This window comes from Anser brachyrhynchus, assembly GCF_964034855.1.
Source record: "Anser brachyrhynchus genome assembly, chromosome: 4".
NCBI lineage: Eukaryota > Metazoa > Chordata > Aves > Anseriformes > Anatidae > Anser > Anser brachyrhynchus.
Window position 1 is genome coordinate 16,772,876 of NC_137698.1, and position 12,951 is coordinate 16,785,826.

The following is a 12,951-nucleotide window of genomic DNA, read 5'->3' on the forward strand; positions in this document are numbered from 1 at the left end:
GGAGAAAGAGAAACATGACAGTGAGAACAGGCCTCGGTTCTGGCAACCTCAACTCGACTGGCTGCTCGCTGCGAGTCACGGGAAGACACACGGCCCTGGAATTAGGGAAATCAATGCGCACGCCACTTCGCGTTCAAAGCACTGCATCCGTTTTCGTTAAGTCACTGGCCAGAGCCAGGTCAGAAGCTTAAAAACGCCAACAAATCAAGGACTTTTGTGTGGTAGGAAAGCGTCCAGCAAGTGTAGGAGCCAGTGAAGAAGCACTTACAGGAACAGAGAGAAACGGTCAGAAAGTTAAGACAGCATCCTGGGGAGACCAGGTCAATGTCTGCCATTTCAGAAAAATCGCTGCTTACTTTGAAATCAAAAGTGTAATTGGTGTAAGGCATCAAGTTGTTTTCATAGGCGCTCTTGAGTTGGAAGCCATGTGTAATTCTTCCTTCAGAAGCCCCGTTTTTCCCATTGCCGCTGAAGTTCATGAGACACTCGTTGTAACGCAACTCCTTGAAGTCCTTGTGGTTGTCAGCTACTATGCCATTGCTTAAGTATTCCACCACACCTGTTTGCAAAGGAAAGGGTTCAGGCAGTTGCTTTAAAATACAAGATCCGAGGAATTTTGCCCTCGGAGTTAAAAACCAGACCATTGATAAGAGACCCCACGGAATCAGGAAAAAAAGAGCAGAAATCTGCACAGCCAGCGTGTCCATTCCTGATACGTTTGCCCCTTTCTGAGAGGCAGCCAAGGAACAGGAGCTCTCCAGCAGTTCCGGCACAATTTCTTGAGGATTACAGTAAAACCACAGTGTGTATACTGCTATATATATGTGACACAAGGGGTGCTAGAGAGGCAGCTTTTTTACATGTGCCTGATATAACAGTATCAAAAATCACAATTACTAAAGCAAGTGCATCTCCTTAGGAAGTTTTCATGTTATGTCATGAACCTCCCATCCAGGTATTTCTTTAACCATTTATTTAAGATCTATTTGTCCTTGTCTATGTATCTTTTGAGGCATGACCAACTTTTCTAGAGAGCACGATTGATCATAAAAAGCAATCTGCTCAGCTGGAGGACTTGCATTTTCTTCATTCAAATTTTAGAGGACTGCTGCTTCTAAAAAATCTTTCCACAACAGCTACCCAGGGAAGTACAAGCTACTTAATCACCCACAGAGGAAAAAAGGACTCTAAAAAGGTACGTTAAAAATTAAGACACAACCAGTCTTACCTGAATCAGGCAATGAGTTAAGATCTGCACACAGCACCAGTGGGATAGAATTAGGATCTGCTGTTGGGCTACCAGGCCTGCTTGAGGCTTTCTCAAGGATATTTTTCAGTTCTGAGACAAACATCATAGTCTGAATGAGTTTCACATCCGAGTATTCAGGGTCCCAGTGCATGTGGGCATTGGCCACAATAAGCAGCTGTTTGTCCACATGAAGAGATTTTATACCTAGATAGATAAATACATTTTTTTTCAGTGAAAAGGCTGATTGTGTGAACACAGCAGATTTATCCCTCGTTATGATCAGGGTCTAGCTACTAAGGACTTGAAGGGATGCACACCAGAAAACAGATGTCCTTTCATTGCTGAGAAAAAGGCACTACTTAACCCACGTCTCCTTTCAAAATCAGCAGCTCGTACGTAATACCACTTCACTAAATCTCACCAATACAGGGAAGAAATAATCAGCATAAGCTGATACAATTACAGTTGCATTCCTTCTCTACTGGTCAACTGCTTTTCTTAACATCTTCTGAATGCTCTCCCTTTCTCTTCCTTTCCACATCTCAAGGACAGATTTTCTCAAGAATCTTCTCCAATGCCCAGTCACTAAAGGACATAATGAACTTAAAGGTGAAGGTGGCCATCACTTGACTTATAAACTATGCACCAATCTTCAATGGTTAAAGCACAAGCAAATTTCTTGACTCTTAGTTGCCACAGCTAAGATTATTATTAATAGATTAGCTTAGCTTATTAATTACTCCCTTGGGAAAAGAAGGCATCTGCTTAAATAAATGCAGTATGAACCTAGTTGCTGGAAAACACTACAGCTGCTTTTACTATATACCTGAGAAGCAGTACTCTGAATGGTGGGGCATGAAGTTACACACAATTTCTCCCTGTCCTGCGATCTGGACACCCTGCTCCTTTGAAGAATACACATTAGAAAGCAGTGATCAAAAATCCAGACACGCAGACAGAGCAGGGTGGCAATTTTAAGTATCTTTAAATTGTCTACTGCGTCTGATCAAACATAATGAAAGAGTGAGCGTCAGTCAATCAAGTGGCATCAAAAGACACCTGATAATCTCATTCTTCCACATCAATACATCAGCAGTGTCATGTAATCACTGGGGGAGGACAGAAGGATTCAATCAAGGGAAAAAAAAAGAGACTTGAAAATAGAAGTTGAATATTACCAACAACTACCGGTAAGAGCATATGCATGCAGACACGGTGACCTTGGAAAAGCTTAATTCATCAAGTAAAATTTAGCAGTCTAACTAAACAAGGACAAAAGCCTCACAGGAGAAAGCTGAATGCTGGGCATCTGGATGAAAGTGCAGTCAGAACTGGAAATCATGTCACCTGTGTCCTGCCTCAGCCACCGATGGGCTTCCATTTCTCAAATTAGCAAAGTGAGCAGTGCTTGCTTATTTGCAAGTACTCGGTTACCACCGCCAATGGCAGTGATATCACGTGGAGATGTATTGCCAAAGGAATGTCGTGCCTTCAAGGGGAACTGAGCAGTCAGTCCGTGAGATAGCCACGGTCATACTCACTTGCTCCAAATAATTCCTTGTGCACCTCTAACACCACAGCAACTCCGATGTTGTCCTTCGTCATCACTCTGTTTAACATCGCTTCTGAACCTTCTGAGTTGGCCATTGCCACCTGGTTGAACTCCACGGTGTGCTTCTGCACCAGCGTAAACCTGGTGAAACAAGCAGAATCGCACATGAACACGGGTGACATACAGCTGCGTGAAAGGCGTGGTTCCTCTCTGACCTCCAGTCTGCAACATCCAGGGACAGAGTCTGAAGGACAGGGTGAGGCACGTTTCTTTTGGCCTCTCATTTCATGAAGCAAAAACAGTTCTAAGAAGCAGTCTTCCAGTCAGGGCAGAGGTCTCTGCTTGACAAGACAGAGACTGTCCTGGAATAGGAGATCTCTGGGGTTTAGGAAGCGTTTATGTGCTTCAGCAGAGCACTCTGAAAGGACTACTCAGAGCAATGCTGAGAGGTTATTACACCTCCCCACAACTGTTCTAGGCAAAAAAATCAGGATGAGATAGTAATTAAAGGCTTGTCTTTTACTTTGGGCAAATGCATTATTAAAAACAGCTTCCTTCTAACCTCTAGCTACCACCATTAGCTTTGTGACATTGTTTTTTCCTTCCTTTACAGCCATAGGATGCCCCAAAACGCCTCGCTTCAGGACAAACCGAAAGCTGCCTCTTGAAAGTGATTTTTTGTTTTTGTCCTCTCAGAAAATAATAATAATAAAAAGTATGATTATTATTAGCAAGTAGGTAGAGTTTTTACTGAAAACTGTTCTAAGGGAATATTCAGAGGGATACTCAGTGTGGTACAACATGGGTGCAGCCCCCTGAGCAGTTCACACAAATGAGAAGCGTGAATGCCAGAGCTTCTCCTGCCTTCCCAGTGGTTTGATGCTTTTAGTGTGGCAGAACATTTTGGAAAAGATATTCAATAATACACCCACATTAAAGCCAAGAGTGTTCTGTGATCCTGTGGCAGCAATACACCCTTTAATACCTGAAGATTAAGCCAGCACAGCTTTAAAGATTGAAGACCTTTAAAGATTAATCTTAGGGGGGTGAAACTTGTCAAGCAAGGCAAAGGTTTGTAAAGAAAGTGAGCTATTTATTAGATCAGCCAAAAAACACACACGTGAAGCATGTGTGTTTTTACTCATACTAGCCCTCCTCCAACTTTTATGTTTCTTAAGATATCTTCAAGATACATTCTTAAGAGATATCGTTAGTCTGAAAGAAAGGGAAAGACTCTGTTGCAAATAATCAGGGCAGCAAGGGGAGGGAGGATCATTCTTTGTAGTGAGCTTTACTTTTTTGTGTTATAACACAGTAGTTTGGTTACTGTGCACCCTGAGAGAGGGAGACTTTCAGATCTAAATCAAACTTTTTATGATGTATGTACGAAAAGCTGCTTCTGCTCCTTACTTCTCAGTTTTGAAGAATATTGCACAGCCATCCACATGCTTTTTCTCCTGCTCAGACATGATTTTGGCACGTGACTTTGGAGAAAAGAATCCATCATATCCTCGTTCTTTCAATGCTGGCAGAAAAAGGGTGAAGTATTGCTCTGTTTCCACTTCCTGGAATTGAACACAAATACTTTAGGCTAACAAAGTCGAGTAAACCCTTCCTATGTGACAGCTAGTGCTTGTCTTGGCTTGCAATCAGAAGCTCTTACCGAAGTCAAAAGCTTCTGTTTGCACAAATCATCTCACTTCCTAGATTAATGGCCTGATGGAAACAGATTTGCATTCCTGGATAACCTGGAATCCCCTCAAAAGGGAAAGTGATGGGTGGATTTTGAATAGCAAGAGATTACACCTGCTGCTTTTGACATATGAATGCAGATACTGTCCTAGGTTAAAACTTGTTAGAGGTCGATAGATATCCAGTGCCAGTTAATATTTAACCTCGAGAACTCTGACACAGAAGGGTCTCTCACTGTAGTCTAACAATCCATTTTCTTTGTAATAGCATCTGATCTCTGGGCGGATTCTCTTGAGGTTTCAGACCAAGACAGCTATTCTCTTCTTGTGTGGAATATTTACTTACCAGAGCTTGCTTAGAAAACAGAATACCAGTCTAAAGGCAGAAGTGCTCAGCTGTTCTAAACATTGGCGATAGATTTCTAATAGCACAACAGTATACGTGTACCAATGACAATCAATATTTAACTTTGATGGGTCAATGCCCTCGTTTTCCAGTGAGATTATTTTTGAGACTTTAATTTCTTTACCACGGAGGAACAGTGGCATTTGGGGATATAGCATTCTGCAGTCTCCCCTTTTGTAGGAAACCTCATACACCCAGAGGGAGAGTATTTAGGACATGTAGCTGAGAGGCAAACCCCGTATCTTGCAGTGCACATTACATACTAATTTTGCTAAGTTTATCTCACTCACTTTATCTTGTTTCATAAATCACAAGACAATATGTGAACAAGGAGCTGTGTGCACAGCTTGTATTGGTAGGCCCTGGAATTTGTTAGTGAGCTGGAGAATTTGATGTTTTCAAGGGAGCATTTCATTCTAAAGGTGGAAGTTAGTATTTTCTGCTTCTGATGAAAAATAATGTTCCGGTTACCTGAAGACTAATGATATCTGCATCACAGTTGACGATTTCTTCCATGATTCCCTTTTTTCTATACTCCCAGTTCAGCGCCCAAGACGGGCAGTAGCCATAGAGCTGCCGAGTGGCATATTTATCACACAACACATTGTAGCACATAACTGTGAATGAAGCTAGAAGGAAACAAAGACAGAAAAATGTTACCAAGCTCTGAAGATAGCAAATGATGAAGGTGTTCAAGTCAAAATACCGGCTCTTACAGGGTCTGTTCTGAAGGGCCTACTGAACACAAGTCAGTGGGATAATCCACTGAGAGTTTCATGAACGGGAGTAAAAAGGCCCTCATGAGGCAGCAGTTACGATGTAAGGCTAACCTCTTCCTGAAAAAAATCAGCTTTACTATCAAAATGAGAAGGCATATGTGTAAGAAAGCAATGCAATCCCATTTGGCAGTTAAATTTGATTTGCATGGGGGATGGGACAACTCTACTGGTGGGCAACAATTCGGAACAGTGTCTCTCTCTGCAACTGGAGTCAGAAGGAAAGGAGCACGCATTTCAGTGATAGAGTCAAAACCCAGTCATTAGTGCATTAGGTGCCTTGATACAGCGACTTCAGGCATAAATGACCTGTGCAGGTCAACAGCAATATCAAAACCAATCTACTAAAGAAGCTGTCGCCACGTCATGATACCACAGCATCAGAAAGAAATGCTGCTTTAGAAGGCATCATTTTAGGCAGTTCGATTCCAAAACATTTGTACAATTTTCATAGCACCCGTACAACATTTCTAGTGGCCTAGAAAAGAATGCTGTTCCTCTTACGTCTGGTTAAAGTATATTGAGTACAAGGGGAAGAGAGAGCCCCAGGTGAGGTCAGGGAAGAGAATGAAAAATGAAATCACCAATTGGCAAGCATATATATATTATTTGGTGACGTTTAAAAAAAAAAAAGAGAGAGAGAAGTCAGCATGCAGCTCATGAGATTATTCAAACTGAATCACGCTTTCACATAAAAAAATTCTCAAAAAAAATATAAGTAAATATAACACCCTAGCATCATGCCACTTGGAAAAGACTACTCATATTTGCAGAGAACGAAGTGAGGTTTTACTGTGAGGTTACCTGTATGTTATGTAATGTATGAGGTTACTGCTGTATGTTTCCTACTTGCAGTCAAAGAAGATTGCTGTTTGGTTCTTTCAATTTGATAATAACAATCAATTGGCTTATTGCAGTTTTTATCATGAAATATCCCACAGCTCATTTGCTTAATGCAATGCTATTTAATGAATTCTAAATTCTGTTTCTGCTAAAGATGATGGATTAAAAAATAAAACCAAACTCTGTAGAACTGCAATGAGATACTGATTTGTAAAGGATATTAAAACAGAAATGCAGAACCTAATGTGGTGGTGGCTTACAGGACTTTTTGCATTTTCCCCTTTCCTACTGTTTTTTTTTTCTTTCGGACTTGTTGTTCTTTAATATTATAAAAGGACAGATGATCTTAACTGCAATGCTACCTTGCCTAACACAATATTCAGCTAAGTTTTGAAGACCTGCCATCTTCGAGCTTCTAAAAACAAAAGTGTAGAGGACTGCCACATTGCCCTTGATGATTACTAATCTGATCTTCTGCAATAAAAATATTAGCATTTTTGTTCTTTACAAAAGCTCTTGGGTGTTTTTTGAGGGCTATATTGAGGATGTGCAGGGGAAGAAGAGGCACTGGATTTGTATACTGAAGAAATGCTGCCTCTTGCACTTCACCAAAATCAACAATAGAGGGCATTAAACTAACTTCAGTACCACTCAGTACCAGTGTGTTCTCTTGCAGATAGAACTTCGCGAAGTCTCACTCTAGTCAGTTTATGTATCGATACGGAATTGTATGCAGTTATTTCAGTTCTTATTATTTCTGTGAAAAGGCTTTAAAAAAGGAGCTCTTCTCCTTTGGCATCAGTAGCTGGAACAGTTATGAAAAAGTCTAACAGAGAGAAGAAATGACCAGCATTCCATCTGAGTTACAAAAATTGTATTTACGGCACAACCATGTGCTAATTATTTAATACAAATGAACACAAATTGCTGTTTTCAATCTGAGCCATGTAAGCCAGAAGAATTCTCTGTAAATAAAGCCCAAAAACAGTCCTTCAGCACATCATTGTTTGATCGCAGGGAAAAGAACCACAGTTTTACCTGAGGGCAGAATTTGGTCTCGTTCTTTTAAAGTAATCCATGGCCTTGGAGGCAGCTGCTCTGGATGAACTAAAAAAGAAAAAAAAAACACACAACAGTGATTAATTTGGGGTTTATCATTGTAAGTTACAGTTTCTAAATCAAACTGATGACTGAACAATAATGTTCCATACTGTATTTGCAACCCCAACTCCCCAGCCTTTTTAAGCTCCACGGGAGACAAGGATGCACAAAAAGCATTTAAATGCCAGAAGCAGTTAATTACAGTTAAGAACAAGCCTGTCAGTTGTAAGATTCACTATTTTTGTCTCTTTCTTGCAAATCTAGAACCACTGAAAGAGTCCTGCACCTTGAATAAATTGCTGAGGAAGAACGGTTGAGACAGTGGTTCAGACATCCTATCCTCGCCCCACATCCGTCAGTCCTGCAACGCGTGCTCTCCACTTACGCAGCTAGGGATTGCTGTGAGGTGGCACAAGAGAAGGGCCGTGTCAAACCCTGGCCACTTTACAACACAGTCAAGTTCAGCTGCGAGCTGACCCTGAGACCATCTGTGGAAATTTAGCGCAGAGGCGGAGGTTTGTTTTGTTTTACCACAGTTTCTATGGCAAAACAGAAAGCTCAGTTACAGAACCATGAGGCAGGTCCTAGATATTATTAATCACAGTGGTATTTCTAGATCTAAATCTGACATCCTGCTTGCATTTGGATTATAATTTCTATTGGAAAGTATCAAAATGGCTTTATCGAGGAAGGCTTTAGGCTTTGTTGGAAACTAAAGGGTTATTTTGGGATACCATCTGGGTAACACGGGCAAAGCTTAGATGAAATATGTTAACTTCCTTCCCTGAGTGCAAGTGTGTGTCTATGAGTGGAACCACTTGGCAGAAACATAAAAGCAGTTAGAAAAATGTTCCCCCTCAGTGGTTCACTTTCTTGTTTTAGTGGCAAATACTGTCAGCTATGCATGCTTTTAAACCACTTCTGTCAATCAAGGTTTGTAGGTCTGTCACCTGCTAGATTGTCAAGCATGTAGTTCAGTAGCTTTCGAGTTCCGTCTGGATCTTGGTAGAGGCTGAGAATATCTTGTGATAAAGGATTGCCTGCCAACAACAGAAAACAACCCGGTGATTAGCTGCCTGACTTTCCTGAGGCTTTCCAATAAAAGAAAATCTCCCATAATGAGAACAGACAAATTGACCCAGAAGGTATTTAGATTGCTTAACTTGTAACTCTAGAACACCACAGTAACAGATGCTTTAGAAACAGCTAGCACATGCAGACTGTGTTCCTTCAGCTCACCTCAATCAATAAATAGAGTAAATTACGGGGTTTATTTACCTATTTATAGATTTGAAATAGGTTCATAATGAAGCTTAATAGCATTAAAAATAAGCACTGTTTTCCAAACTAGCTAGTCATTGGTGCTCTAACCTCAATATCTGTAACTGTAAGAAAACGTAGAGGTAACACACAAAGCTTTTGAGCCCAACTTCCTCGTTAATCCAAGAGTACTCCGCGGAATACTTAACCGTAAAGAACTCACTCACCTTTCAAACCTAGGGTTTGTAGCTGGAAGAGCCGTCCAAGTTCATAAGGCAAAACCCGTAACAGATTGTTATTTAAAAGCAATTCCCTGCAGCAAATGCAAAAACACTTTTGATGAGTTATCACTTCAGAAGAAAGCTCTTAAAGCTCTCTGTGCTGCTCATCTTCAAAGATGGCACTTTTCACGCTGAATTTTTTGTATTATGGAAAGATATGCCAATCTTCCCATTTCAAAGCACAACTGAAATATTCTCATTAGGAAAAAACAAACCAAAACAAACTAAAGCCAAAGCAACAACAACAAAACATCCAACAAAATCATATCAGGGAAATATAAACAGCAGGCAATCACACAGTCTCAAAGTGAGAATGTTTTAAAGCAGAAGACTACACAGTTTATGGACATGTATCTGTAGAGATTAGAAAAAAAAAATAATATAACCAAAAGTAATTGCTAGAACTGAACCTTTATATCAATCTTGAATTTTTCAGAACTACCTTAAATCTAAGAATGGTTTTAAGTCAAAGAAGAGTGAATCGAAATTAAAAAAAAAAAACAAACAAACTCAATTCCAATCCCAGAATATAGACTTTTCCTGAAAATGTAACCAGCGTACTTCCTCTCACCTGAGAGATACCATGTTTCCTAGTTCTGCTGGTAAACTTCTGAGTTTGTTGGATGACAGATCCAGGTAAACCAGATTATGAAGCTTGGCAATATCAGGTGGAATGCGAGTCAGATTGTTGTCATTGAGGTGTAGAGCAGTCAAGTGCGTCAGCGACCAAAGCGACGTACTTAAGCTCCGCACTCTACCTAAAAAAGAATAGTGACAAACCACATCTTCAGCCAGCTTTACACTCTCAAACCATTAGATACAAACCATGGGGAACATCAGAACGCCCCCTGGGAGAGCTGGGCGGGGGTCCCAGGGTGAAAACCCAGCCCCAGTGAGGCCTGCAGAAGATAATTGTGTGTTATCTTTTCCAGGAGCATCTCTTGAACAGTTACCTAACCCTCCCAGTTAAGAGGACAGAGACAGAGGTATGGTTCTAGGGAAGGAGAAGCACTATCCAACAACTCACGTCCATTCTCAGTCGGTGTTTTACATCAACGGGGCTGCAAGTGAGTCAGCAAAGCTGGAAAGCAATCTGGTAAGTTAATTAATGCTCCCCCCCACCGCACAAAAACTGTTTTCACTGCAGGATCCCCTCCCTGAAAGCGGCCGGTGCAATTCCGGGGCACCGACAACTCTGCCGAACCAAAATTCAAAGGCAAATCGACTCACCCGAGATCTCTAATTCGGCCCAGTGAGACTTCTTCCCATTGGCTACCTCTTCTGCTGACATGATGGTGTAAATCCTGCGAGGATCGGGAGGATCATATTTTTCCTTTGGCATCCCTCTTAGTCTGAAAGAACATCACAGCCATTACCGTCTGCCGCTTAACAACATTTCTTCATTTCCACCCCGCCGGGAGATCACATCCCCAGTGACAGCCTGCAGAACCACACACCCTGGAGTTTATGGACAAGAAATATTACGCTGACATCAGCCCGGCTGCTCACAGCCCGTGGAGCTAAGCAGGTGCTCAGACCTTTGCAGAATACAGGCCCGTAACAGAAAAAGGCATTTTTCCCTCTAGAGTTTGGTTTTCTGCAGTCTTCTACAATGTTCCCTTGTACCGTTCCAATGCAGAATTTCTGTATTTCCTCGTTTATAGCCCAGACCGAGGCATAACCTCCATCACCACCAGGTTACTTGCTGTGCAAGTAGACAGGACAACAGCGTTTCGCCCATTCACTGAGAAAAAGCATGCGGATTGCTCCCTCCCGTAGTTTTCACAGGAAACAACAACTGAAGGGAAGACTCTTCCCTTTGTTTTTACAGCAATTATTTTCAACAGGCGAAGTCCCCCTTTTGCACTCCACTTATACAAAACTGGAAATTGCAATTTAAAGGGGAATTGGCTCATTTTTTTTCCATTAGCAGTCTAGCTTTTGTGCTTTGTGGTTTTTCGAGCCCAGTATCAGCCAAGACATATTGACTCCTAATGGCCCAGGAGCCACAAAGGAAGTTCAGGTAAAATTCACTTTTGCGGTTCTAACACACATGGGGCTTCACACAAATGCAAATGATCTCATTTTCCAGATTCTTGTCAGAAGAGAGCTTGGGCATCCCACTCAAAAACCATGCGCTTTGCAGACGACGTGGAGGGAGGTTTCCTTCCATTCCTTGCCAGGCCATTGGGCTAAGAAGCACCTGGGGGGAGAGGAGTTGTTTGATTTAAGAACACAAGATCAGCTGAATTTTCTGGTCACTGGTCCTGTCAACCCTGCCCTGTTCTTCATCCCCAGACACACAAAATACACAGACCTTGATTTTACACAAATCCAAAGCAGCTGGTCTCCAGGATGCATTTTTTTTCCTCATACATATGTCTCTTTTCCAATGGGCTCCAATAGCTGGGAAGCTCTTAAAATAACTCTAATTGGTGCCATTTGCTCAACTGACAAGACAGAAACCTATGAAGAATTTGAGGAAACTCGTTCAGCTTTTTTCAGCCAGCCCAGCTGCGCAAAGCTCACGCGTCCCCGCTGTGAGCCCTGTTTAAAGTGCTGCAGGTTTTCCAGCCGGTAGGGATTGCTGGCACTTTGCAGCGAGATGAGGTACCAGGGCTGTCCTTTGTGATCGGTCTCGGTTACTGGTCTGCGTCTTCACCCCCCGATGAGCACACACGGGAATCCCATTCACGCTGAATTACGACCGCCTGCTTCAAGCACGGGGCAGAGGCAAGCCGTGGTGCTAATTATAGCGCCCTGCTATTTGCAGGTGAAGTCATACGGCAATGAAAGCTACGGCCTAAGAGGATTCTGCGCTCACGCTGCTCAGCCGCACAGATCCAGTTCTGGGAGATGAATGAGACAGATTAGTTAAAGACACGGGATTAGACCCGAAAAGCTTAGGTCCCAACACCAGGAACGGTACTGCCCGACACAGCTCCAGGTACAGGATACATTTCAGAGCTGCTAAGTCTCCAGATCTGGTGTTTTGCTGCACTTATTCTCACTGTTAAACGTGTGCATGTGCAGAGGCAGGGAGCAGCAGCCCCTGGCCTCATGAAGAGACCCTCACAGCCCCTGCAGAGAGCCAGAGCGGCCCTATTTCGCATCTCCTCCTGGGCATCCTTGCCCTTAGACGTGTATAAAGCTAATCCACATTCCAGCATGTCTTGACACGGCTCTTCCTGGATTTTGGTAGACCCCTGGAGCCGACCAGAGCTGGGCTGTGAACAGCTGCAGGCCCTGGCAGCCTGGCGGGCACGGCTCCAGTCCCAATACCTGCAAGGATGCACATCTCACTGCCACCCTACCTCCTGTCCCAGCCTAACCACCTTGTGCAGCGCTGCCTGTGCTATCTCGGTACTGCTCGGTACAAATCTGACACGAGATGCACCCAAATCAGGTCCTAGTGCTTGTCCGTGCCAAAAAGCAGCCAGCTTTCTAGCAAGTAGAGCTGTCATGTCACCGTCGCATCACTGCCATGGGATTGCCTGCAATGATCCCTTAATAGAAGATGAGGTTTCATTACCTGGCAGTGTTTATTTCCTCCGTAAGGCATAATGCCGATTATATGGGGGGAACTGAAAGGCTATGTGTTAAAAATCAAGCAGAATGCCCACAAAGGATTAAGGGCTTATGGTAGGAGAGAGCTTTTTGGATCTTTAAGTCTTAATCATCAAGCATTTTAACCAAACCAGGACGGGTCTTAATTTTGCTTTTTAATCTGTCATATCTGAAACCAATCTGTACTTCCACCACATCTGTGCCTAGGACAGCTGCAGCAGCGCA

The 12,951-nt window shown here is 42.6% G+C and overlaps 1 protein-coding gene across 3 annotated transcripts in view; it reads right to left on the reverse strand.

The window, feature by feature from the left end:
• Nucleotides 1-12,951, reverse strand: part of CNOT6L (CCR4-NOT transcription complex subunit 6 like) — a 34,972-nt gene that overhangs the window by 5,559 nt on the left and 16,462 nt on the right. For all 3 annotated transcript variants that reach the window (XM_080590412.1, XM_080590414.1, XM_080590413.1), the window contains 10 exons: nt 10,390-10,511; nt 9,731-9,917; nt 9,106-9,191; nt 8,569-8,658; nt 7,556-7,624; nt 5,370-5,527; nt 4,212-4,366; nt 2,791-2,942; nt 1,229-1,453; nt 357-559 (listed from right to left, as the gene is read on the reverse strand). In XM_080590412.1, coding sequence (XP_080446538.1) covers nt 357-559; nt 1,229-1,453; nt 2,791-2,942; nt 4,212-4,366; nt 5,370-5,527; nt 7,556-7,624; nt 8,569-8,658; nt 9,106-9,191; nt 9,731-9,917; nt 10,390-10,511 — 1,447 coding nt within the window. The remainder of the gene's footprint in view (nt 1-356; nt 560-1,228; nt 1,454-2,790; nt 2,943-4,211; nt 4,367-5,369; nt 5,528-7,555; nt 7,625-8,568; nt 8,659-9,105; nt 9,192-9,730; nt 9,918-10,389; nt 10,512-12,951) is intronic.